The 26303-nt window shown below is 39.2% G+C and overlaps 6 protein-coding genes, 3 non-coding genes and 1 pseudogene across 9 annotated transcripts; 3 read left to right on the top strand and 7 right to left on the bottom strand.

The window, feature by feature from the left end:
• Window positions 1–190: 190 nt before the first annotated feature.
• LOC106362222 (oxygen-evolving enhancer protein 2, chloroplastic) lies at window positions 191–1642 on the top strand. The gene is made up of 4 exons (XM_013802068.2): window positions 191–542; window positions 626–858; window positions 947–997; window positions 1280–1642. Exons 1-4 carry the CDS (start codon window positions 302–304, stop codon window positions 1538–1540), a joined length of 786 nt encoding a protein of 261 aa, XP_013657522.2. The 5' UTR covers window positions 191–301; the 3' UTR covers window positions 1541–1642.
• A 256-nt stretch (window positions 1643–1898) lies between these two features.
• Window positions 1899–4625, bottom strand: LOC106362218 (uncharacterized oxidoreductase At1g06690, chloroplastic). Its single transcript, XM_013802065.3, has 10 exons — window positions 4272–4625; window positions 3861–3952; window positions 3734–3774; window positions 3484–3648; window positions 3381–3403; window positions 3211–3282; window positions 2896–3063; window positions 2692–2774; window positions 2444–2506; window positions 1899–2213 (listed from the first exon to the last, which is right to left on the bottom strand). The coding sequence occupies exons 1-10, from the start codon at window positions 4510–4512 to the stop codon at window positions 2028–2030; spliced, it is 1134 nt and encodes a 377-aa protein (XP_013657519.2). The 5' UTR covers window positions 4513–4625; the 3' UTR covers window positions 1899–2027.
• Window positions 4626–4738: 113 nt separating this feature from the next.
• On the top strand, window positions 4739–6178 carry LOC106362223 (annotated as a pseudogene).
• A 166-nt stretch (window positions 6179–6344) lies between these two features.
• On the bottom strand, window positions 6345–6417 carry TRNAR-CCU. The gene has a single exon. It is a non-coding gene; the product is annotated as a tRNA-Arg (tRNA).
• A 737-nt stretch (window positions 6418–7154) lies between these two features.
• LOC106362221 (transcription factor RF2b) lies at window positions 7155–8981 on the top strand. Its single transcript, XM_013802067.3, has 4 exons — window positions 7155–7747; window positions 7878–8010; window positions 8153–8237; window positions 8393–8981. Exons 1-4 carry the CDS (start codon window positions 7338–7340, stop codon window positions 8728–8730), a joined length of 966 nt encoding a protein of 321 aa, XP_013657521.1. The 5' UTR covers window positions 7155–7337; the 3' UTR covers window positions 8731–8981.
• A 1066-nt stretch (window positions 8982–10047) lies between these two features.
• On the bottom strand, window positions 10048–10132 carry LOC125577507. The gene has a single exon (XR_007315916.1). It is a non-coding gene; the product is annotated as a small nucleolar RNA snoR114 (small nucleolar RNA).
• A 3-nt stretch (window positions 10133–10135) lies between these two features.
• TRNAG-GCC lies at window positions 10136–10206 on the bottom strand. The gene has a single exon. It is a non-coding gene; the product is annotated as a tRNA-Gly (tRNA).
• A 90-nt stretch (window positions 10207–10296) lies between these two features.
• Window positions 10297–13309, bottom strand: BNAA08G28750D (UDP-xylose transporter 3). The gene is made up of 9 exons (XM_013802066.3): window positions 13150–13309; window positions 12925–12972; window positions 12653–12838; window positions 12090–12274; window positions 11934–12001; window positions 11688–11820; window positions 11420–11581; window positions 11060–11332; window positions 10297–10757 (listed from the first exon to the last, which is right to left on the bottom strand). Exons 3-9 carry the CDS (start codon window positions 12771–12773, stop codon window positions 10629–10631), a joined length of 1071 nt encoding a protein of 356 aa, XP_013657520.1. The 5' UTR covers window positions 12774–12838; window positions 12925–12972; window positions 13150–13309; the 3' UTR covers window positions 10297–10628.
• Window positions 13310–13806: 497 nt separating this feature from the next.
• On the bottom strand, window positions 13807–19402 carry LOC106362217 (nardilysin-like). Its single transcript, XM_013802064.3, has 19 exons — window positions 18930–19402; window positions 18763–18838; window positions 18632–18678; window positions 18432–18544; window positions 18068–18141; window positions 17841–17936; window positions 17632–17751; window positions 17270–17503; window positions 17014–17162; window positions 16716–16872; window positions 16400–16549; window positions 15938–16317; window positions 15707–15856; window positions 15396–15578; window positions 15073–15276; window positions 14858–14961; window positions 14619–14772; window positions 14400–14521; window positions 13807–14283 (listed from the first exon to the last, which is right to left on the bottom strand). Exons 1-19 carry the CDS (start codon window positions 19227–19229, stop codon window positions 14040–14042), a joined length of 3057 nt encoding a protein of 1018 aa, XP_013657518.2. The 5' UTR covers window positions 19230–19402; the 3' UTR covers window positions 13807–14039.
• A 189-nt stretch (window positions 19403–19591) lies between these two features.
• Window positions 19592–24849, bottom strand: LOC106362224 (protein TIC110, chloroplastic). Its single transcript, XM_013802071.3, has 15 exons — window positions 24242–24849; window positions 24112–24171; window positions 23905–24028; window positions 23731–23799; window positions 23538–23636; window positions 23392–23458; window positions 23052–23116; window positions 22883–22977; window positions 22442–22569; window positions 22271–22371; window positions 21918–22134; window positions 21467–21621; window positions 21136–21261; window positions 20072–21040; window positions 19592–19986 (listed from the first exon to the last, which is right to left on the bottom strand). The coding sequence occupies exons 1-15, from the start codon at window positions 24757–24759 to the stop codon at window positions 19738–19740; spliced, it is 3042 nt and encodes a 1013-aa protein (XP_013657525.1). The 5' UTR covers window positions 24760–24849; the 3' UTR covers window positions 19592–19737.
• Window positions 24850–26303: the final 1454 nt, after the last annotated feature.

The raw sequence follows: 26303 nt of genomic DNA, 5'->3' as shown, positions 1-26303 counted from the left end.
CCAGACTCCTTGTTTTTAGTCTTTCACTTGTTTCGGAGCCTTTCTTACTTGGGGCACAAGTTAAAACAGTAAACAGACCGAACGCTTATGAATCTGACGTGGAACAAGAACAAATGTATCTGACACGTGGCGTATTACAAGACCTCAACAACCTTATCTAGACATCAACAGAGAGATCATCTAATATCCAAAACCAACCAATCATCTTCACTCTTGATCTCACCTCCATACATTATCACACTCCCACCACAATCCTCAAAACTTAACCAGACACAGAGCTTGAGAGAGAGAGAGAGAGAAGATGGCGTACAACGCGTGTTTCCTACATCAGAGCGCACTAGCCTCCTCCTCCGTCGCAAGATCATCACCTTCCTCCTCATCCCAGCGCTACGTGTCACTCTCTAAACTAGTGTGCAAAGCGCAACAAACTCAAGAAGACGATACCTCCACCGTCTCTCGCCGTCTCGCTCTCACACTCCTCGTCGGCGCCGCTGCAGTTGGTTCCAAAGTGTCTCCCGCCGAGGCAGCCTACGGTGAAGCTGGTAAAGAAAAAATCGAAACAACCTAGAGGATCATTTTCATTTTTTGCAGACCAAACTAAGATCTTTGGTTTTGGTTTTGGCAGCAAATGTGTTTGGGAAGCCAAAGACAAACACAGACTTCACTGCATACAGTGGAGATGGATTCCAAGTGCAGGTGCCAGCTAAGTGGAACCCAAGCAGAGAGGTAGAGTATCCAGGACAAGTCCTTAGGTACGAAGACAACTTTGACGCTACTAGCAATCTCAATGTCATGGTCACTCCTACCGACAAGAAGTCCATCACTGATTACGGTTCTCCTGAAGAGTTCCTCTCTCAGGTCTTTACTCACATGACATCTATTCATCAAATATCAAATGAACTGTGAGATTGAATGATGATTCAACTCTTTGGATCTTTTCTTGCAGGTCAACTATCTTCTAGGTAAACAAGCTTACTTCGGTGAGACTGCCTCTGAGGTAAACTTCTAATTTCCATTTGTTATAGAAAACCTGATGCTCAGGACCGGCCCTGAGATTTAGGGAGATATAGGCGATTTATTAAAGATTTCAACAAAAACAATTTCTTCTATAAATTTAGGAGCCTAAAAAATTTGTAGGAGCTTATGCCGATCTAGTTTTCTTTAAAAAAATTTGGGGCTTGTGACAAATGTTTCACTTAGCATGGTTTAGGGTCGGTCATGTTGATGAATCAAACACCTCCATCTCTTTAATACTGTATAACTGTGTGTTCATTTACAGGGAGGCTTTGACAACAATGCAGTGGCAACAGCAAACATTCTGGAGACAAACATTCAGGACGTTGGTGGGAAACCATACTATTACTTGTCGGTGTTGACAAGAACAGCCGATGGAGATGAAGGTGGTAAGCATCAGCTGATCACAGCCACCGTGAATGGAGGGAAGCTTTATATCTGCAAAGCACAAGCTGGAGACAAGAGGTGGTTCAAGGGAGCCAATAAATTTGTGGAGAAAGCAGCCACTTCTTTCAGTGTTGCTTGATTAAAAAAGCTGCACAACAGAAGAACTATATGCTCTGCTTGTTGTTATCTTCATTTGTCTCTTGTAAAGAATGGAAAAATGAAACTTAGCTTTTGAGAACTATCAAGATGGTGATGTTACCTTTGCGGCTTTTTCAAAATTATATTCGGTAGATCTTTGCTCATTAGTATAATGGTTGCTCAAACTAAAGACACTGACTCAAGAAAAAGCTATAGACTAATTCTAAATCCTTGAAAACCTAAAGACATTGAAGAGAACATGTTTTATATAACTAGAGGTGTGTGAGTGTGACATTAACATCTCTTAAAGCAAGTTTCAAAGTCCCTTTTTCAATATCATTTGCTTGGCTATGTTGAAATGCTTCAAGAAGGAAATATATTTTATTTGTATATATCTATTACAACACTTAGCGTCATCTATATGCCACTTTCAATATATTTAACACTTTTGAGCTTTACAAATGGTGCAAACAAATGTCTTTAAGAGATCAGAGATACTCAACAGGGAAACCAACGACGGGGTTAATCTCAGAGGCCAAGGACCGTAGCTCAGCCACTTCATCGTCTGTCAGACTCCAACCTATCGCTCCTGCAAACTCTTTGGCTTGTTCCGCATTCTTGGCTCCTGGGATGGGTATCACGTTCCCTTGTGCCACCAACCAGTTCAATGCTACCTACACATCACAGCACAACACAACAAAAGACTCATATATTTGATGTGAATTGAGGGCTTCACTGTCACGGTTTTTACTCAATTTCTAACTGAGCCTTGCAAGGTGATAGCAACAAGTGCTCTAAAAACGTTTTGCCTCAAATGATTTTAGTTCTGTGGATACCTTGAACTTGACAAGAAGTAGCAATACAAAAGAAAAAAAATAGGGTACATAAGGAATAGAGAACGAACCTGTGTGGGAGTTTTGGTGTAGTTTTCGCCTATTTGTTTGATTCTATTCAGTAGGGGTTGAAGCTGTAATCACAAGTCATAATCAGTAAAGAACCTCAAAGGATTATGCTACTTTGTGATAATTTATCCATAGGTACATTCATTTTTGTGGGTGTGTGCTGCATATACATTTTCTTAACACAACATTTTCTCAGCAGGTGATTGAATACAGGCCTGTACTGAATATATGCAGCAGTAGAATCTATTACCTTTGTTAAAAATTCACGAGTATAGATGCGACCACGAGGACCTGTAGGTGGGTTCTCTGGGGTGTATTTACCAGTTAGAGCACCTGCAGATAAAGGAAATAACAGAAAACATGGATGTTCATTGGCCAGGTTGTTTTGAGTAATACTGTAGAATCTTCTGTATGGAACTTTTCTAGAGTATGATGGACATAAGAGGAAAGTCACCTTGAGCAATGGGGGAATATGCAATCAAAGAGACTCCAAGCTCATCACAGGCAGCCTTTACACCAGTCTGCTCTGGAGCTCTGTATATCAAACTGTAGTTGACTTGATTTGAGGCCAGAGGGATTCCTCTCTTTTTCAGTCTCTCATAAGCATCACGTAGCCGCTTCTCTGAAGAAAACACAACTCAATACAGTGAGCATGATATATCCTCTATTTAACAAGGTAAACTTACGCATCCTGATTTTAAATGTCTTTCACTTTCAAATGCGTATCATCAATGAGAAAGAGAAAAAAAAAAAGAGATTGAAATGGTACCACTGTAGTTAGAAACACCAACAGCCTTCACAAGTCCTTGTTCAACAGCATCCCCAAGACCATCCAAATATCCTAAAACATAACACATCCTGTCACTTGGTCTGATATGATTTTACCAAAAGCGACAAGACTCATTGTTCAGAATATCTCCAATTCTGAAATGAAAGTACCTTCATTTCCCCATAATCCCGGCCTGAAATGAAACCAAGCGAATGGTGAGATCATTCCTCAACACAGTTATTACTCTTTTAAACGTAATATATGAAAACATACCAATGGAGTTGATAGAGATCCACAGAAGAAAGCTCAAGCCTGGCAAGGGAGTCTTTAAGGGCAGAGATAACACTTTCACGACCCAAACGCCAAGGCAAAGCAGCATACTTTGTTGCAACAGAAACCTCAGTTCCAGGATACCTCTCCTTTCTCTCCCTAATGAACCTGTTCAAAAACTCACCGATGACAAAGTCAAGAAAAAAGTGTACATGGGAGGCTGCTACATTCTTGGTTTCTAAAAAAAGTGTACCTTCCTAGAAGAGTCTCCGAGCTTATAGCACCCAGGGAAAACTAGAGGAAACAAGAATGTGAGATTCCACATAGGTAAAGCCGTAAAGGTCCTCAAAACAAAGCAATCAGAGGTTTCTCGTTCTCACCTTGGAACCGTAAACTTCAGCTGTATCGAAAAAATCTATACCACTGTCAAGACTGACATCGAAAGCACCCTTGGCAGCCTTCAATTTCCTGTCTACCATCACAGTAACATAGAAGAAAAAGTCAATATTTATTCATTTCGACTTCAATGAAGAGAAACAACAGTCAAAATTATAAGTTATAAAAAAAATTATGAGAAACATATTAATAAAAATCATATAAATGTCTGCTGCACTTGATGTAAAAAAAAAGACTTTTGATGAATATAATTCAATTTCAATTATAATCATAACAACAACAGAGATGAAAACTCAAAGTATTAGTTCACAAAATGTAAAGCATAGTTTTTTAGATTATTAAATTATATTCGAATGTACAGAGAAAAGTATTTAAGTTTTTTTTAGAAAACTGACCATCCCACTGGAAATCATTCCAGTAACTGTTATCACCCCACGACCACACTCCGATTCCAAGCTTCGTCACCTTTAGATCCGACCCACCCAGTTTCACTTTAGTCTCTTCCGAAATCGCCGGAGCTATGGAATCCCCGGAGGCTACTGCTCTCACCAGCTTCCGATCTAACCTTCCTCTGCTCCGAGAGGCTTCCGAGAGAACATAGTTGACAGGGAAGCTGAAATGCGTAGCCACGGCCATTTGGAGGTTTGCGATGTAAAATTTTTAAAACTGAAAGAAGAGAAGAAGAACAAAAAGAGGAAGAGACGACGAGGTGAGCGACGGTTAAACGGACACGTAGGATGTTCGCGGTCCGAACAAAATCATTAACAAATAAAAAAATTATTTTAAAAGTACTTTTACCATATTGGGCCAAGCCCATTAAAACTTTACTCACGTGCACAGTTTACACTAGCACGTGGTCATCATCTTCTTCATTTTGTGATTCGTCGGCGGCCAAATTAAAATTAGGGTTTAGAAACAGATTCTCCGAGACTAAATCTCAAAGATACAGTAAGTTTTGAACGGTTTGCAAAAACATGTTCTGTCTTAGCGAGCTGGAAGATACAGTGAGAGTGCCACCGTCTGACCTTAACCTCCCCCTCGAAGTTGCCATTAAGAAAGCGCTTCAAAAGCTCTTCTTGGACAAGGTTTTGTCTTTGTTTTTCTTCTTGTTATGTATATACACTCGCTAATCTTATGAAAGTGGATGTTTTTTTGATATTATTTTTAAAGGTTTTGAGTATTGGACTTTGCGTAGCAATCTACGGCATTAAATCAATCGAAGGAGGGTTTGTTTTACCCGGTGATGGTGCTGCCACCTATAAGGTATACATATATTTATTCAAATTATGAAGATTTTGTATTTTAAAATCCTTCAATCATGTTTTGATGTTAATACCTTGTGACTCTGTAGGTAGTTTTTAGAATTGTAGTGTTTCGTCCATTTGTTGGTGAGGTCATAGCTGCTAAGTTCAAAGAATCTGATTCCAATGGCTTGCGCTGTGAGTACTGAGTTGACTTATAAGTTAGCTTATTATATGCTTTGATGATATTATGGTTATTGTTATTCATATACATAATAAAGATTCTCTCTATACCTTATAGTAACACTTGGATTCTTTGAAGATGTTTATGTGCCTGCTCCACTTATCCCTACACCTAACCGCTGTGAGCCTGACCCTTACAATAGGTACTGAAAACAAAACGTGTGTCCTGCAGTTAATGACTGTTATACTTAAGTTGATCACAAAGTAAAATGTTTTTTTTTTAACATTAACAGGAATCAAATGAGATGGGTGTGGAAATATGGAGATGACGAGTTTATCATCGACGATTCATGTCAGGTTAACTTCTTTTGGTTCCCAAGTTTCTCCTTCCATGTAAATTTTGAAAATAGTTTTTTTTTTTTCATAACAATGGCGTTGTGAATAGCAGATCAAGTTTCGAGTTTAGAACATCAGCTATCCACCTGTTCCAACTGAGCGAGCAGAGGACGCAAAGCCTTTTGCTCCTATGGTGGTCACTGTAAGTTTATCATCCTCTGAACTCTGAAGCTATTCCACTTGATTATATAACAAAAGCTAGTTAATATAAAGCCTATTGATTCCTCCAGTGATATATATAATCTTGTGAAACGTGCAGGGGACTATAGATGACGATGGTTTGGGCCCTGTTTCTTGGTGGGAGGCTTGTGCCCCGATTAGTGATGATGAAGCTTGAGACTTGAGCAAAACTTCTATCTCCAAATTGAAGACTTTAGAAATGTTTTAGTTGGGAAGCTAGGCCTTCTCTGTAGCAATGATACAGATTAGAAAAAATGAATAATAAAAAGAAAGTTTGATTGAATATACAAAGTTTAAGACCATTCTTTCATTAGCCAAAACTATTTAGCCGCAGAGGACCATCTCTCTTTCCTTTTGACTTACAATTGCATTGACCGGCATGCCCAATAACCGTTAAGACTCTCACAGGGCTTATATGGCGCGAAAAAGGATTGAAATAGGCCAATGGGAATGTAACATACTTTAAAACGCGCCAGGTAGGGGTCGAACCTACGGCCTTCTGCTTAGGAAACAGACGCTCTATCCACTGAGCTACAGGCGCAACACATCAGAATTTGCTAGAGATTATTGGAGATTTTATTTATATACAAGACCAAAGACCAAAGTTCTAAAAATCGGTCCAGGGCAATTCGGTCTCATTCGAAACGATTTTCTTAAAATTTAATTTTATCGATTCATATAATTCAAATCAGTTTAAATTGTTCTAAATCAGTTTAAATCGATCTAAATTAGTCAAAATATGTTAAATTAAGTAATAATGGTAGTATAAATCTATAAATTTATTTAATTTCTTTTGTTTGGTATATCTAATTTTGGTAATTCATCATAATAATATTATACTTAAATTCAAAAACTAGAATATCACATATAAATGTAAATATATATAAAATAAATCAATAATTCGTTACCGCCTAGATCTCGTTTAAACCTCGAATAATCCGTCTAATCGATAGTACTCTTTAAAGCGATTTCTTGAACATTTACAAGAAGATGGATTTAAAAACTAAGAAGTTATAATATAAATGTAATTATTTTTTAATCTTTCTTGGAGCCAAACTAAAAAGATATAGACATAAAAAAATATAATGTAGTAACTAAAATAAAATTAATTTAATTTAATAAAAAAACATGTAAATTTGTGTTATTTAGAATAATCTTTCCAAAAAAAAAAAAAAGGAGGGAGACAAGATGTTGTGATGCTTCACGTGTTAATGTGCCTTTTACTTTTCATCACTAATATTTTATAAACCGACCAATATAAAAAGTTCATAATCCATATTATTTCTAAAACTCAATGGCATTTTTATAGAAAGTGAGCAGCCGAGTTCCTCCTATTTGATAGAGAGAGAGAGAAAGCTTCATCTCCAATCTCCATTCATTATCTCCTCCTCTTCGTAAAAACACACATTGACTCTCAAAAAGTCTCCCCATTACACATCTAACCATAAAATCAACAACCCGATGGACAAACCGGATCCTCCACCGAATCCAAATGCGGATCCCGTTCCCTCCTCCTTCCACCGCCGAACTCGCTCCGACGACATGTCAATGTTCATGTTCACGGATCCGCTCTCCTCCGCCGCAGCTCCGCCTTCTTCCGACGACCTTCCCTCCGACGACGATCTCTTCTCCTCCTTCATCGACGTCGACAGCCTCTCCTCGAATCCGAACCCCCCGATCTCGTTCCCAGATCCCTCCTCCGCCGCAGTTCCTCCGCCGAACTCCTCGTCTCGTCCTCGCCACCGTCACAGCAACTCCGTCGACGCGGGATGCGCGATGTACGCGGGGGATGAGATCATGGACGCGAAGAAAGCCATGCCTCCCGAGAAGCTCTCCGAGCTCTGGAGCATCGATCCCAAACGCGCCAAAAGGTTTAATTTTAATCTCTCTGATTTGAAAATTAATTGTGAAAAAAGTTTTTTTTTGGTGGAATTAATTTAACATTCTTTCAAAAAAATAAAATTAATGAGAATTTTTAAAAATCGTGCAATTTGATTGCAGGATCTTGGCGAATCGACAATCTGCAGCGCGTTCGAAGGAGAGGAAAGCGCGTTACATTCAGGAGCTTGAGCGTAGAGTTCAATCGCTTCAAACGGAAGCTACTACTCTCTCTGCTCAGCTCACTCTCTTCCAGGTTTGCTCTGTTTCTCAACAGCGTTTAAAGTAACGGCCTTTGCTCTGTTTCTCAACAGAGTAGAGTAAAGTAACGGTTTTTGCTCTGTTTTCAACGGTGAGTTTAAGAGTTTTTTAATTCAATGTTTGTTTTGATTGATCAGAGAGATACAAACGGACTAGCCAACGAGAACACGGAGCTGAAAATGAGATTACAAGCAATGGAGCAACAAGCTCACCTTCGTAATGGTAATAGCAAAGTCTCTATTTTTCATTCTTTCATATGATGCATTTGTAAAATGTAAACAAAAGGTTTTTTTTTGTTGAATATAATTTAACATTCAATTCAAAAAATTCGTTTTGGTGTCTGTGATCTTTAGTCTCTTGCTTTTGGTTTTTGTTAGCTTTAAACGAAGCATTGAGGAAAGAAGTGGAGAGGATGAAGATGGAAACGGGAGAGATCTCTGGTAATTCAGATTCTTTCGATATGGGGATGCAGCAGGTTCAGTATTCTCCTTCCACTTTCATGGCGATTCCACCGTATCATCATGGCTCAATCAACAACGGACAAGACATGCAGCAGATGCGAGGATTCAATCAAATGTCGAATTCTCAGAGCGTGTCGGAGTTTCTGCAGAACGGGAGATTGCAAGGGCTAGAGATAAGTAGCAATAATAGCTCAAGCTTGGTTAAATCTGAAGGACCTTCGCTCTCTGGTAGTGAGAGTAGCTCTGCTTATTGACAAAAAGACCTTGGGGGGATGAGAATACATGTGTTATAGGCTTTTTTTAGATTCATTTGATTTGATTCACTTTTCGATTATTTACCAATTCTTTATTTATGGAGGTGCCAAAGGCTTTAAGTTGTGTTGGTTTTGTGTTGTTTGATTCGTTGTTGTTGTCAGTTTCATCGATTTGCTACTCTCATTGTTTGTTTGTTCATCAAGGAACATGGAGATTCTTAATAAAAATTCGTTTTCCCCTTTGGAAACAATGGTTAGTTGCTACTACGTTCTTTTATTTTTATTCAAGCCGTTTCACATTTTTAAGTGAAAATCGAAGGGTAAAGAAAAAAAGAAAGAGCTCAGGATGGTGAAACGATCTGTTTGGAGAGAGAAGAGAGAGAAGAGAGAGAGAATCGTTTCCCTCCGGCGTACGGCCGGCGCGTGTGCGTCCGTGCCGTCGCCGGAGAATTTCTTTCGTCTTGTTTTCGATCCCTTTCCTCGGTGTCTTCGCAGATCCACTATCGTTCGCCTTGTCGGAGCTCTGTTGCCGTCACTTATCGTAAATGGTGGTGCGGCTTTGGAGTCGAGACGCGTCCGTACGGTGGAGCGCGGAGGTGACGGGGCTTTTGATGCGCGCACTGGTGGTTTTATTTCCGGGCGATGGAGGCTTTCATAGTTCCGTTGACGTCGGTTCTCTTGTGGGGGGTGGAGGCTCTCATAGATCCACCGTCGTCACTTTTGCTTCCGGGAAGGTGAGGTTTCTTTAACTCTCTTCGCCGGCTACTGGATTACGGTGAGAGGAGGCTCACATAGCTCCTTGATACCGGGGTGGGACCCTTTGTTTTGGGTGTGGTGATTAGATCGAGGATGGTAGAAGCGGTGGGCTTTGTCTTCTGTGAGGGGTTCGTGGGTCGCCGACGATGAGATATCAGTTTAAGCTCTCCGGCGACGGCGAAGAAGTTTCTAGAAGAAGTTTATGCGGTTCTCGGCTCGGCTGTCCAGCGTTTCTGGTGGTCCAAAGTCGGAGGTGTTCTCGGTTATCTGATGAACACGCCGGCGTGAAGACAGTTCGGCGATGAACGTGTGGGTTCGTGCGGAGGCTCTGCAGGTTCGGAGCTCCGGCGGCTGTGGCGTCTCCTTGAGGCGCATCTAGGGCGATCTGCCCGGTTTGGGCCGTGTGGCTGTCAGGTTTTAATTGGGCTTGGCCCATTGTGTTTTCTTTGTCTTGTTGCCCGGTTCGTGGGCCTTTGTTTTTTTAAATCCTGTTATGTTTGGGCTTCGGCTCTGGGCTTGGCCCATCTATCAATAATAACAATTTGGGAAAAAAAAAAAAAAGAGCTCAGGATGGTGAAAATATCATCTTGAAATCAGATGAGAGCGAAGGACCCAACCTTCGTTATACCATATTTCTTCACAGCTCAAATGCACCAGCCGGGAATCGAACCCGGGTCTGTACCGTGGCAGGGTACTATTCTACCACTAGACCACTGGTGCTTCGTTGTTTATCATTCTCTACTGAAACTTCTTTCGCTCTTATTCTCTGCTACATTGAATGAGAAATAGAAAACAGTTGGTAAAGGGACATTGAGTTAAGCTTATATATATACAAATCAAATTGCCTGAAAATCAAATACATGTGTCCAGAGGGTATGAACATAGCCACAACTTTGGAATACAGTTGTATCACTCGATCCAAAGTATAATAAAATTGGATTATCAAAGCTGTGTTCCCCCTCACTCTCTACCTTCTTCCAATTTCCATTGCGATGTGGAAAACTGCTGATTTTTCAGTCTCCCCTACTTCTCTACTATGCGAAATTTAAAAGAGAAGAAACAAACAAAAGGAATTTTCAAAGTTCTTTTTTTTCTTCCTTCTAAGAGATCTGATACAAAAGAAGTATAGCAAACGTTCAGCTTTAGGCTTGAAAATCTTTATTTGAGTTCCATACAGGAGCCGCCGTCTTTTGCACACCACCACCACCGTCTGATAACACTCCGCTTCCATTTTCAACTGCTATTAGCGGATCCTTCTCGCTCTCTTTCATCTGCCAATCCCAAGCAGTGACATCAGTTTCTTAGTTTCTTGTACACGAATATGACATTACAGAAAATCAGCATAGACCTATGTATAAATAGACTTTTACCAACCAAACAACCCCCTATGACACCATTGCTTTTCTGATATCATCTAATTATTTATCTTCTTGTACCCCTGACTTTACATTAATATAAGTTTTTCCCTTTTCTATACAGTAATATAACTTTTCCCTTTAGTGAGTCCAGCACTCACTAGTATTTAAGCTATATATAGCCAAACAGAAAGATATTAGGTAGAGGAAATATATACCTGAGGCAATTGGGTTGATGTTTCACTTGCCTTCTGCTGAGTTTCAACAGAGCAGAAATAGGAATAAACCACCATTCCAATCACTGCCACCATAATACCAAGAATGTTGCGCCAGTTGAACGGGTCCTTCAGCAACACATATCCAAATGCTAGAACCAGGCAAGTTTTCAGATGTCCCAGAACCTGATATGTGACAGGAGACGTTTTCCCAATGACAAGAAAAGTGCTGAAGTTTACAGAGACTGATATGAGGCAGGACAGGACGATGAAGAACTGCAGTAAACAAAAGAAGCACGTGTAAATATATGTCACAAAGAAGCTAGAAGACTTGGGTAGAATCCCTGGCAGAGTGACTCTTACCACAACTTGAGAAGTGTACTTGAAAGCAAACACATTCTGGTTAGTTAGGAGCCCATCTAGAAAAGGGCCAGTGACGAAAAGTGTAATTGCTTGATAAGGACAAGACTGATAAAGAAGTTGCGTGGATGAAACTTTGAACTTCTTCTGGATGGTATTTGTCATCTGTGTACAGTTGGTCAAGAGAACACCATCGAATTGGCATAAGATCAAATATAAAGACAGGTCGAAAAACAAAGCAATGAGAAAAGAATGGCTAAGAAAAGGATACAATTTGAGCAACACAAGTTGTGATAACAGCCAGCAGAGACAAGACAGAACCCAGCATATTAAGCTGAAGATCTGTGACGGTTGCAATCCCAACACCAAGGAGAAGGATGGTTAACGAAAACTGAATCTTTCGACTGCAAAAAAAAAAGTACTTAATTAGTTAACAAGAAATGTATATAGGACAACTTAACAATCACTCAAGTGTAACAGAACTGTACAAAAGGTAAAGATAAGTTTGAGTGCTAACCTGAACTTTTTCCTGAAGAAAAGAGTCTCCAAGAGAACGGTACATGGGATAATTGCTAGTTTCGTCATCTAATATCAACAGAAGAGAAGACAGGATTGAAAAACATACAGGTCAGAAGAATATCATCATGTAGCATCTGGAATGACAAATCAATACCTGGTAAAACCCAACGGAATTAAAGCCCAAGCTGAGGTTCAATAGTCCTATCGAGATCCCATTCAATATCCCAAATCCCATCACAGCTCGTGGATCAAAAGGCTTGTGCTCAAACATCTTCATCCATAGTGCCACATGAAGGGAACAGAACGTGACCAGAAGATGCCAACTCGTCAAAGTAGTCGCTGTAATTACAAAAAAAAAATAACAAAAGTAAGTTCAGATATAGCTTATGAGATCAATAGCATATAATGCAGTTATGGTGATACAGGTTTCAAAAATAATTGATCAGCGACTTGCTTGGTAAAAAAAATACACACAAACATCTTTTAAAGTTAAAGCAGCGTCTAAAGACTTTACATCACATACGAAAGATATGATTCTTTCTTAAAACATATGATTCCCCATAAGGGGAAAGAAAAGAGCTAACACCACGTAACAATTCCAAACATAGTATGAAGTAAAACGATCTCTAACCTATCATTCATCTCATACGCTAAGAGTAAACATTCGCGTATAATCACACGTATAGATCAACAGGGGAAGAGTTGAAAAAGGTTTACCGAAGGTGAAGCCAAGGGTGCTAATAAGCGCCTTGTTACAGATCACGATAGACACAGACGATACAACGGACAAACTCAAAGCGCCGATTGTTCCCAGCTGGAACTTCTGCCCCTCGCTCATCTTCGCTCTCCTAATTTTTTTATTTATTAATCTCTCTCTCGCTTCAAATCACGATCTACGATGATCTATTATTATCCACCAAAACAATCTTAACATTCGATTCAGAATCATAAACGTAAAAGGAAACAAGAGCGATCTAGAGAAAACGAACCTTATTCGTGCATAACGTATAGCTAAATGCGAGTTGATCGAAGCTCAGCTGCAGCAAAAAAAACGGAGAAACAGAAAGTCGTTAGAGAAACATTTTAACATAAGCCGGAGAACGAAGAAGAGCTATAAACCCTAGATCTACCGTTACGAGAGAGATAGAGAGATCAGAAATTGAGGAGACGCGAAATGGAAGAAGGAGGAAGATAAGAGGGAGAGGGAAACTCACGAGAATTTCAAAACTTCGACGGAGGAGAAGAGATTCAGAATCTGTGTATAATAGAGAGATTCCTATTTTTTCGAAATCTGATGGTGGTATGGTCTGCACTCACCACCACCGTTCACAGAGGAAAAATAGTGAGAGAGAGAGAGAGAGAGTTTCGCTTCCTACGTTGATACTTATAGGGTCCCACCAGAAATTAACCGCGGGTTAAATCAAGGCATACTGCTTTTTTTGGGAAATTATATAACTATGTCTGAGAACCTTATATTATAAATTAATGATGTTTTAAAATATATATATATATATATAATACGACGTTTATAAATTTCTAAATTATATATATCACGTAATAGAAAAATATCCTTAAATAATATAAAAATTTTATATTCCAAAATTAGCATTAAAAATCTCAAGATAGTACTAATTAAAAACTAAAAAAAAATATTTTATATTTGGATTTAGTGATTAAGTATTAAAGCGGTGATACTAGGATTAGTGTTTAGAGTTTTATTTTAATGTGTGTTTTTGTTGGGGGGGTTATTTTTGTATGCTATTTATGTCATAAAAAATTGTATGTTAGTTGGATGGTTTTTGTTAAAACAGTGAAATACATTCGTAATTGCTGGATTAAATATTAAAATTTCAAATATTAAAGAATAGAAATATTCTAAATCTAATTCATTAAAAATGTCACAAGCCGGCCAACCAGCCGACAAAAGTATAATTTAAATGCATATCCTCAAACCGTAACAAAAAAAACGACATTTTGGTGTGTGTTTTCTCCAAACGTGTATCAGAATTCAGACTTGGGAGTAATAAAATGGGAGTTAAATGAAAATATCAGAGATAAAAAAAAATAGACTAAGCAAAGCTCTTGTGTAGTGTTGTTTGTGTCACTAACAGAGGCTTGGGTAAAACTTTGAAGTTGACTTGAAAGCCACAGCGTCTGCGATGACCTGCACCGACTTGGGATCTGTCTGAGTTTCCTTCATATTGGTGTTGCATCCCCACACCCTCACCGCAAGCCTACGTGATTTGGGTGATGATTCTTTGAAATAGGTTTTGTACCATTTCATCACATCTTTCTTCTCTATGCTTCTTAGTTCTTCTGCCTCTTTCTGGGAGTAATCAAACATGTACCTGTGCGAGAGAGAGTTTGCTATTTTGTCAGTGACAGATATGGAATCAAGCAACACACTGAACTTTTATATATGAAGCTACAAATCTGATACTTCAAACCCTTGGAGATCCCTTACCTTTTGTCAACAATCTGACTCCATAACTCATTTGTCTCGGACAAGAGAGATGGATCCTTTTCCAGCAATTTACCAATCAGACCGCTTCGATAATCTTCAAAGGACTCTTCATCCAACTGTTCCTGCAATTAAAACCCAAGTAACGTTTGACGAACGAGATAGAGAACGGAAAAAAGCTTTAACAAAGCTTAATATCAGCCTTTGTTATTACAAACTTACCAGCATGCCTTCAATGTCCTTTATGAAATTGTCGATTCTCCCAAGCAAATGAACTGGACCGTACTTGGAAGATTGAACACAGAAACAGAAACCGTGGACACGGTAAGTTAAGCGAGGGCCACACTCAACAACATAACCAAGCTGCTCCTTTGTCCTATAACCAAAATCCATACATATGACTATCCATAAATACTATTTGATCTATAAAACAAACTGGATAGACATGTGATATAACTAACCTCAACTGATTGAACAATGGCTCTTCTATGATTTCACTAAAGAGATCCAGCACAGCTTTCATTCTTGTTGACTTAGCTTCCTCAGGCTCGATTTGATAGTAAAGCTGCAAAACAGGATTCATGTTCAAATTCATAACCATGACTATCTCCGAGAAACCTACTAAAGCTTCTACTTAGCTGGCTCTCATCACAAGAACAGTCAGTTTTCGTTTTACCTCGACTACTGAGTTTGTTTCAGATTTGTTCTTCACATTGACATCTCTCACAAGCTTGGCACTCAGAGGGAAGCACGTTATCTGCTCTCCATGTCTGGATTTGACAGGGAGCGGTTCAACTGTCAAACTGTTTTTGAATATGTTTGATATGTTTACTGCTTCGTCTTCCGACAAATTACCATGGCACAGAGCCTCAATAAATATCTGCAAACATAACAGAAGTTTTATCTTAACCTTTGATCGATTTAAACAAAACCAGAGACAAGTAGTGAGTGTTAAGTAAAAGGGAAATCACATTAACTGTGGCTGATGCAGAATGTTACCTGAGAGCGGACTTCAGGGATAAAGCTGTTGAGATCAGTGAGAGACAAATCATTTAGTACAGACAGCTTCTCCTCGCTGTCATAGATTCGTTTACACAAGAGTTGCAGTCTCAAGTATGTGGAATGGTTCAAAGGCTTCATATTAGTATTTCTGAGCCCTCTCTCCATGTTTTCTTTGATAACCTGCAAGGTTGGATGGAGAAGGTATTCACGGATCAACGAAGAACGAGAAGAGACTGACACAAAAAAATGAAGTTCAATGCTGAATGAAAATAAAGAGTGTGATAATTATACATGCAAATTTCACATACCTTGAATCGGTCCAGGCTTGGAATGAAGGATTTGGCTATGGCTAAGATTTTTGATAAGAGAGCTGGAATTTTTTCGTTAAACCCAAACACTTTAAGCTCTAGTTTATCACCATACATAGATAAAGAAGTTTCAAGTTTTGCTATGCTGGCCTGCAAAAAAAAAAAATCAGAGATTCATGTTAATACAAAAAACAAAAAAACATCTAAAAAAGATCTTCCAAAGGTACTTGCCTGGTATATGATCTCATTAAGCTCGTCTTTCAGAAGGTTGATAAATAATTCCGTCAAAAGGCAGTTCTTCACACTGCCATATGCCCCCTTCAGATTTATGCGGAAGTATGTATTTGCGCGGGGAACCTTGAACGTTTCGTCAAGCTTGTACCAGAACTTCATTAATGGTTCATCAATTATACATTTTGGGGGAGACTGACTTTTGAGATCCCCATCAGAACTAGTGGCTCGGATGGAAAAATCAGAAGGGATGAATTGGTTTTCTGAAGGGAGATGCAAAGATTTATCCACTTCTGAAGGATTGCTCCATGTTTCCATCAACGCCAATGGAACATCTTCTACTATGTACTGAGAACCGAACCAAGGCTCAGTTTGGAACTCTGAAACAAGGAAGTTTTCAAGAGAAAGATAGTGAGAAATATGCAATCTAAAAGTTACATACTCAACAAACCTCTAAAGTACCTTCGGACTTGATTGATTTTGAAACAACATCAATCCTCATGTTTTTTGGTGTGAAGAAACTCATTAGATCTGCTATCATTTTTGAATCCCATGTCTGGTATACATAATCACCATAAATAATGTGCTCTACCGGATAAGCAAGCATATTCTCTGCACAATAACAGTTTCAATGGTTACTTAAAAAAAATATGATGATTTACATACATTAACACATGATAAATTCTGAACATATTTAGGCTTTACATGCCAACATGATAAGCTAACCACTGTTACTACCTTAAAAGAACTAGACGAATGAGACCATGTAAGTACAAACCTGAAAGTTCAGCAGCATAATCATCTGCAGCCTGCTCCTCAGCATATCTAAAGTCCATGTTCCCAATATCTTGGAGTTCCTTGAATATCCATTCTTGTGGTGATGCATCACGCAGTAACTTGAGATATTGATAGGTGTAACCAATGATGTCATAAATCTGTTTTATAGTAGTCAGAAGGTCCAATGAGTAACATAACAAAATAAAAATGGAAAAGAACAACAGTGTATAAAGCTATATACAGTTCAAAAACGATTGAAAATCCCCTGCTTTAAGCTTAGTTAAAATATAACCATTTACCTTCTCTAAACCAGAGTCAGTGAGATGTATAGACATTCCGAAAACATAGGCCAAAGACGAGCGGTTAATTCCATCATCTCCAACACCAGCAGACAGCGAGGTTGCCCAGCCCTTACCTTTAAGGAATGATAGAAGACTTCCTTTGCCCTCTAAAAGGATCATTGTATAAATAATATTCGTCAGTATGCAGTTTACATGCACAAGCACGCTTTAAGAAAACAATATAGAAACGATAAAAATGGATGTGATTCCTCACCATGTCCTAATAGATGTGCTAGATAGTCCTCCGGCTTCTTCACATAGGCATGGCGAAGAGGAGGGAGAGTCCATGTCAAATCAAGAGTATGAACATCTTTAACCGCTTCTAGGCGATATAATTTACCGCCTTCCCAAATAGGACCTTTTGCCTCCAGTGTTGGCATAATTTTGGATCCGTTTTTAACATCGCCAAAGAGTTCTACGACCCAGCTTTCAAGTGTATCGAGAGATTCTGCAAGATTTTATACGTAACCATAAAATTACAATAAACTCAGATAGCAACAAAGGCCATTATTGTGAGTTTAATTAACGTTTTTCCAAGAATTAGAGCCAAACGCATCATAAACCTAAAGATAATACCTCCTCCAATGACAACCAGTTTCATCAATCCACCGTGGTAATATTCCTTGTATAATTTCATGATGCATTCCCGTAGATCAACCCCATTTTCCATTGCACCACTCAAACTCTTCTTGTTACCTTACAGAGCACAGAAAGGACATATTAACATTAACTTATTTCATGAATATCTTAAGTGTGGCAAGAGAGGTACACCGACAAGTCCTTACCCCATGAGAACCTATTAAACGGATGACCCTTTGCCGACGTATGGCACTGTAATTGCTGCAGACGGCATGCATCATTTTGGAGGGCCTGGTTAAATTCTACAAGTTTGGATGTTGTTAGCAAGACAGTTTTAGCTATATAAGAGGTTAATTTACTTGAATGCTGATTGAAGATGAATCTTTCGATAATTTGTAAACAAAAGACTAAGGGTATGATAAAAAGGCAATACCTGAATCAACAGCAAGGACTTCTCGTTCCATGGCTTCAGTCTTCATGAGCGGTGCAACAAAAAACTGAGAGAACCTATGAACAAGAAGACAAACTAAGGTCAAATAACTGTTCCAAAGAACAAAAACCTAACAGCAAGCTCAAATATTGCTCTACAGCAAATGATTTAGGTCCAATGGAGGTGACACACGTTTAAGGAGCAAGAAAAATAAATAGAACTATGCATCTAAATTTACTGTATCATCACAAAATTGAACAATCATAACAGCTCTGCATATGGACACATATAACGCCTGCCTTGGTAAATTTACAACAGCTGACAACTAAAAAGACAAGTGAAGGAGCACCGCAACTAGAGTCTGTACCTTTTCAAGGCGCCTTGAAGGAACTCTCTCTTGACTTCAAAGTGATAGCAGGTATGCTCCATTTCGGTGTACGCATTAGAGGATCCTCCATGCTTAGACAAGTAACTATCATACTACAAGCAAAACAAAGTCAACCCCAAAAAAAAAAAAATTGTACTAAACGTTGAGAAGATCTAATCATCATCCATTAAGCTTCTTACTTCATTCTCATCTGGGAACTCGGTGCTACCCATAAAAAGCATGTGCTCTGCACAAAACGTTAAACATGAGAGTGATTCAAATAGTACACAACAAAAGAAGTGAATACAAAGTCAAAGAAAGATGAAAATACCAAGAAAGTGAGCAAGGCCTTGCGCCTCTGGAGGATCCAAGAAGCTACCCATTGCAACACACATAGCTGCAGCTGCCTGACACGTCACAGCACACAACACAAACGAGTTCAAAATCAAATTTGTTAAAAGAGTAAGAAAGCAGGTGATGTATCTTAAATCGAAAAACCTTTTTGGTCTGTTGATCTCCTTTCCCTTCTACTTCATCCTCATCCTCATCATCTTCATCTCCTTCCTCATCTTCCTCGTCATCTTCATAGCTTCCGTCACTATCTTCTTCTTCTTCTTCTCCGTCCTCACCGTCTTCATCCATCTGATCAGCCGCATATCCTTCGGGATAAATGTCTGGATCGTGAATGAGCAGAGCAGACAATCCGTTCACCAATTCAATGACTCTGTACAACCTCCGATCGTTGGGCGACTTCACCACTACATTGTCCAAGGTCGATACGGCTTTCGTCTCAGGCATCGTTCTCGTTCTGAGAAGATAGCGCGACTCGTGAAGAAGCGTAGGGTATCCGAATCTCCTTCTTAGGTCTTGCTTCTGCTGCTTGTATCACGATTCCGCCGCTATTGCTCTCCTTAATTTTCGTTTTATTTTATTTAAAAAAAAAAGGAAAAAATCCCCAAAACGCAAAATCGAAACTGCAGTGTCTTGCCGTTAGTTCAGTAGATATTTGACATGTAAGCCGTTTCATGCTAGAAAAAACGACACGCATTGCTGCTTTAAGGAATGAAAACAGCAAGAAAGGTAGAGCTCATTCATCCAAGCTTCGTCTTCGCCTCTGATAATGAGTGTTACAAACTTAAAATTGACCTTTTGTTTGCAGATTGGAGAATCTAGTGGTGATTATTATTCATATTTTGTTCAGAAACATCATTTTTCACAGGCTTTGCTAAAACTTCAAATCCAAAAATCATTTTTCATCTCTCAATCAAATCGTTTTCAAAAGCTAGAGCCGTTGCTCAAAAGATATTTAGAAGACGAAGTTGCCCTCTTCTGCAGCAGAAGAGAACACCCCATCTTCCATCTCACGGAGGGCAGTTGCAGTTGAATCATCTATCCCCAGCAGATACTGTAGCCTCGAGACTTTTTCAGGCGCAGGTGTGGGATCACTCTTTGAATAAATATCGTAAAGATCAGACAGTTCCTCTGCGACCTCCCATGACAGTGGCTCAGACGGCACAGCTTTGTCGCATGCAAGTAAATCATTCAACGACGAGACCTAACACACATAGATGCACAAATCAGTCTGAAATATCCAAGAGTTTATGTCAAGATAAGAGAGTAAAAGAGGACAATTTGCTTACCACTCCTTTACGGTTTCTCTGTCTGAGTAATGCTACGGATTGGATCAGGGAGTTTGATAGTCTACTCCTAGCAAGATCATGGACAACTCCTTTTGCCTTTTCAACATCGATACTGAGATCAGATGGGATGGTCTCGTAGACTTCAGTTTCATCGAACTCGCCTGTTCCTGATGAGAATATGTCATTCACTGTCTTCTTGAATAGCTTCTCTCTCAGACTCACAGCGATCATGCTGTCTAGGCTGACATTTGCCTCCTTGAGCTCACGTATCTGCTTTATGTTCAGTCTTCCTTGGTTAACAGCAGTCTCAATCGCGTTCGCCATTTTTGTGGTTGTGATGTTCTTTATAACCTTCTCCGCTTGTGGCTGAGGCAACCCAACTTGTTTCTGCAACTCGTCTAGCTGCTCTACTCTAGCTTTTGTCAGCTGCCCATCAGCTAAAATCACTTCGGCTTGTTGCCTGAAAGCCTGCTCGGCTAGACCTACGTGAATGTTGACTATTTCCTTCGAAGTCAATCCGAGGATCCCACCAAGCTGGTTCAGAAGCAAGTACTCTGAGTCGTCTCTCTTTGTTGTGATCTGGGCGCCAAATGGGATTCTTGTCACCTCTCCGGTTACACAGTAGAGCAAGTATGTTTTGTAGAGATCGATCCTGTCTCTGTCGGGAAGGTCATCTTTGAGAGTTATCTCAGTCTGGCCGGGCTTTCCCATCTTCTCAGCGAGTTCCTTGTCAGGTCTTGTCTTTTTGAGCGATTCAAGGGATCCCCATTCCTCATCTTCAGTATCTTCTTCTTTCACTTGAACAGGCTCTTCAGGTTCCTTATCCGAAGATTCTCCCTTAATGTCAGCCACCATCTCAGTCACGACTAAAGTGTTGAAAGCAATCATTTTCTTCAGCTCCTTTGCTGACTCAGTGCGGTTCTCTGCCGCCCTTGCTCGTCTGACATAGTTTGTGAAAACCCTACGGGCCTGCATCAACGAAGATTTTCGTTTTCTATCAAAAAAACAAAATCCTAATAACAAATTATCAAACATGGGAAAAGTAGAGAGAATGATATACTCACAGCCTTGCTAGCAATAGACATGGCAGTCTCTCTGGATAACCGAAGACCATGAGCAGCCTTTCTTACTGATTTGCGAGTTTCAGCATCATAACCATCCACTCCAGAAGAAATAGCTTCTCTAACAACCTGGAAAAGATGTAACGAATAAGTATCTGTAAGCAAACCGTCCGGTAACAAGGCGATTAAGTTGAGATGTGGCCAACATTAAGTTATTGGGAACGGATTGAAAACAGGTAAATACGTACTATTAAGTATGAACACAAGAGTTTTTCTAGACGAAAGAAAATGGGAACAAACAGGGATACAGAAAGGGACTGATAAGCTGGATTACCTTTTCAAATATGCTTCCACAGATTTCTGCATGAGCTGCCTCAATAGTTTGCTGAGGAATACAGAGCATGACTCTTAACCTTAACAAAGCAGCAACATTGTCGTCGCTCAGCTCTCCATCTGTAACATACTGTTGAAGCTTCTGCCTATAGATTTCTGAAGAAGAGTAGGTGACTGTCAGATGACTGAGAATAAAAGACTCTAATAAACATTAAAACTGTAGGATAACAGCATGTAATCAAAGGAAAGTGACAGACTTGTTGGAAACCCAAATCCACAACATTTAAAGCTAGTTTGCAAGGTAAGGGACACGCAGGTTAACAGTCAAATTGAGAAGATTCTAGTTATTCCATGGACCCCATCCATTCCATTTTTGGGCGATAAAATGGCAATTCAAACTGTCTTAACTCATGTATAACATAACAGGATAAGATCAGGTGGTCCCCATATACCTTCATGGATTGCGCTTGCCTTCTGCGCATCAAAGTGCAGCTCTTCGCATAGCTTTTGAAGGTATTTTGCTTTGCTATCTTGTGCTTCAAGGTCACCACTAGTAACAGCGTTAGCAAGTCTCTTACGGTATGCCTTGGACGTAACATCAACACTAATAGCTTCAGCCTCCCGTGTTCCCAGTCCGAGTATGTTTCTCAGTTGGCTCATTGCCACAAGCTACCAATCAGTAAAAAATGGCAACAATTGACATCCAATGGGAAGGAGACAGAAAGAAAAAAAAAAGTCTGAAACCATGCTCCGTATGTACCCACTTTGCAATACAATAAAGAATACAAAACTGGTTTCAGCTTACCTTGTTTTCTTCAATGCGCCCAGTTGATAAAGCATCTGCAACATATGCTCTATAAAGGAGCTTTAAATCATCCATCCTCCTCTCAAAATCAGAATCACCACCTACGCCACATACATCCAAGTTAAGGGCCTAAGATTACTTCTCAAAAGAGACCGTCAATAGCATCTTTACCTATCAAAGATATAGGGCCAAGACCCCGTGCAAATTGATCTGCCTCTGAATGGCTTTTCAAGGAAACCAGCAGGTTGTTAAACTCCAGTACTTTTTCAAGCTCTTCCACAACAAGTGACATACTCTTCCTGGATAAAAAAAGATAAATAAATGAATAGCATTGTACACTAAAATAAACTAGATGATCCAATTTAGTTTCAATGTTAATTATAATCGGGATACAAAACGCCTATAGAATCAAAATCTCATTGCTCTACTTAAAATCTCACTAAAAAGTTATTATACTAAGAGGTACTACACTAAAGGAAACGATCAAAAAGGTCGTTTTTTCTGTATAATCAAACATCTAGGTTAAAGCAAAAAACATTAACGTCTTCTTCACATGTATCATAATTTTTCCATATATTTTTCTATTCATGATTCGATAATACAATGCCTTACACTGCTCGTGTGCGGGATTTGAGTACGCTAAGTGCGGATGAAATATTCTCTATGGCTACTGTTCGTGTATGTTCTCTAAACAGATCTTCAGCAAGCTGCAAGGGAGAAAAACTGTCAGAAGAATAGCCAGTGGCAGTAAGAAGTCAATGACGCAAAGAGATTAGAGTACCTCATCAGAAAGCTTGAATGATAGTTGTGCTTTTCTTAGATCCACAAGGTTTTCTACGTTAATATCTACAAGAACATGTTAACAGATATAACCAAGTAAGTTTCCATGCATAAAGCTGCGGAAAAGAGAAGCCGTATCTATTTTCAATGTCAAATGAGAAGTATTATAGTTCCGTGCCGAGCATTCAGACATCTTGCTATGAGAGGAAGATTATAAAACCCTATTTCAAAGAAGTGACACAATAATTGATATAACCAGCTCATGCAACTTCCTCCATTCCATAAGTGTAACATTACTTAATAGTTAATATCTTAAAATGAAAAACATGGAATAACATTACCTCTACCAACTAATTTCAACTTTTCGGCATAGAGCTGCTTTGCATTTTCACGAATAGCAATCTCAACCTATACACAATATTAACACATTAGCGGAGAACTTCATATTACCAAGTTGGGGGTAAGGTCCCAAAATGTGAATGCCTACCTGAGCATCTGTGACCTTCAGTACTCGCTTCCAAGGTAAAAGGAAGGATGCAGCGTCTCCAAACACAAGAGCTGAAACATATACAAGCCTCATAAATGCCTGCACTGGGAGCATACAACTTGTGATCACACTTCTGCTCTCTTACTGAACCAAACTACAATACATAAACGAACACTAGGCACTAGCGACTCACCCGACGCTGTTCTGCATCACCTTCACGCTCCCCAGTCTCAAGCCTTTGCCTAAAAATCCTCCTGCCAATCTAGACAAAACCAAGGAATCGCTGATTCTACATTCAATATCCTTCTGAATCAACTTCAAAAGGCTAAGTGATAATTCAAACAAAGAAAAGGAATCTAGAAAACACCTCCATGTGCATGGAGGCTGCATCAGGGTCGTCTATTCCCAAAGCACTTTTGAATTTGACTATCTTCTCCACTTCATCTCCTTTAAGTGACTGTCCTTCAGCTGGAAGCACGGAAGTTACGTACCTAATCAAGATCAAGATGCAAAGATCAACTGAACAATTCTCCACACTAAGAAAAGAAGGAAGCTAATATCAAACTTGACTCACCGGCAGTAAATATCACAAATCTCAGCCTGGAACGCCTCGTCTCCTTTGTTGACACCATACCTGCAACATATAAGCAAATTTTGATCCTCTCTATATCCTCTTTCATCTTAAAATTCAATCAACCACTAACCTAGAAGCTATCTTTTCAATATCATCTTTAGTCACAGAGGCAGGATCTTCAATTTCAGCAACATAATTGTGCAAACCGATGGCAGCAACCTCCGGTACGGCGGAGTTCATCGCATAGACGACAGCTCCGCCGGCGGCTCCAGCAACAGCCGCCGCACCCAAAGCAATATTCCTCGAGCCAGCTAAGCGGAGCCCAAGGCCATAGCCAGAAGCTAGCGTCGCCGCTAGAACGACAGCAGAAGTCGCCAGCCTCACCGGCGGAGTCATTTTCTCCACAATCGGTTGCAATCCGGTGAGCTCCTTCTTGTTCCCGTGTACATCTGATTTCTTCGTAGACACCAATGGTTGCTCGGACGAAGTAGCTGCGCAGCGAGGGAACGAAACTCGGTAACGGCGGCGAGACGGAGATTGAGACTGCGATAAACGGAGAGGTGACGGAGTGAGGAAGTGGCAGAGTAGAGGAGACCGAGGGGAAGGTGAGATTGGAGCGTTAACGGCGGTGATGAGAGAGGGATTCATGGTTGTTCCCCTCTACTGTGAAGAAGCTCGTAGGGTTTAACGATTTGAAGAAGTGAAGAGAGAGGATAGAAACGAGGAGGAAGAAAGGGGAAAGGGATAGGACTTCTAAAACGTCGTAACGTTTGTAACATTATATCAAAACACTGCGTGCCGTTTTATTCTATGATAAACGGTGAGAAGTTATAATGAAAACAAAGTAGACGCCCTTGTAAATAGGAAACGGGACGATTTTCTACTCTATTCTTTGCCTGCTTCTTTGGCTCTTTAGCTGAACTGAGGAGCAATGTTTTGAAACCGGACCGGACAATGACTCGCCATTGTAAATAGATCAATAGTCGGACTGGTCCAACGGTTCAACCGGATTTTACATTTTAATTTAATTTAAGATTAAATAACTATATATATATGTATAATCATAAAATTATGTTTTATAAAATTTTATATCAATGTTAGAATTTTAAAATGATATAAAAATAAAATAAAATTTCAAAAATAATATAAAATATAATAAAAATAATTTATTTAGTTAGATATTTAAAAACAATATATTTTGTGAGATCTTTTTAAAATTTGCAGTTTAAAACATTTTTTTACTTGAATTTGAAAGAAAAAAATCGGGTTTTAATATCGAACCGGAACACCATTTTTAGTGAGTTTCACCTGTTTTTGACCGATTTTACCTGTTTAATTCAAATCTGGTTTTTAGTATAACTTGGAACCGGTCCGGTAAACACTGGTTAGGAGTCTAAATACAGTCTATGCACTTTAGCAGACTTGGTTCCAGCAGAGCGGGCCAGACATGATGCTATCAAACAACATACTTTTCATTAGGAACGTTTGTCAAGTACCAAGATGATATGTTCAATCTTCTATGCCCATGCAGGCTCTCTTCAGAGTTTCAAGACTCCACAAAATCCAACGGTCGTCTCTTTCGCCAAGAAGTGAAACCGGAGCTTTGTCTGTCTCTTGAGGACAGTGCTATTTGTGGGATGGTAATGATATACTAATTTGTAGCTGTTTAAAAAGCACCTTGTGGTTTAAGATCTAAACCAAATGTTCTTATTTTTCTATATTTGATTCAAGTTGGGATTAGTAGTTTGAAGGAGGCAGGAACTTTAGACTAGAATGTATCATGGGATGAAGCATTTACAATGGTTGGAGAAAATATCATTTTAAATGCTTTTATTATTCTTAGAAGAGAAAAAGACTAGGATAGCACCAAACCAAGTTTTTGTTCCCAAAGTAGCACTCAAGGCTCAAAGTCACAAAAATAGGTTTCATTAAAGAGGTAAATATACACTTATACCCTTTGGGTTAATTAATCCAAACCTTAGGGTTTAGAGTTAAGGGGTGGGTTTTGGAATTAGGGTTTAAAATTTTATAAAAAAAAAATATTAAAATAAAAAATAAAAATTTTAAAAACAGTTTTAAAAAGTATTTTTAAATTATAAAAAGAAAATTTGAAAAAAAATAAAAAAAAAAATTTCGAAAAAAAAAATTGTAAAAATTTCGAATCTGAAAACATATAATCTGAAACTATAAAA

This window comes from Brassica napus, chromosome A8 (assembly GCF_020379485.1).
Source record: "Brassica napus cultivar Da-Ae chromosome A8, Da-Ae, whole genome shotgun sequence".
Taxonomy (NCBI): Eukaryota; Viridiplantae; Streptophyta; class Magnoliopsida; order Brassicales; family Brassicaceae; genus Brassica; species Brassica napus.
The sequence above is the reverse complement of the archived record's forward strand: the minus strand, read 5'-3'. Positions and strand labels throughout refer to the sequence as shown.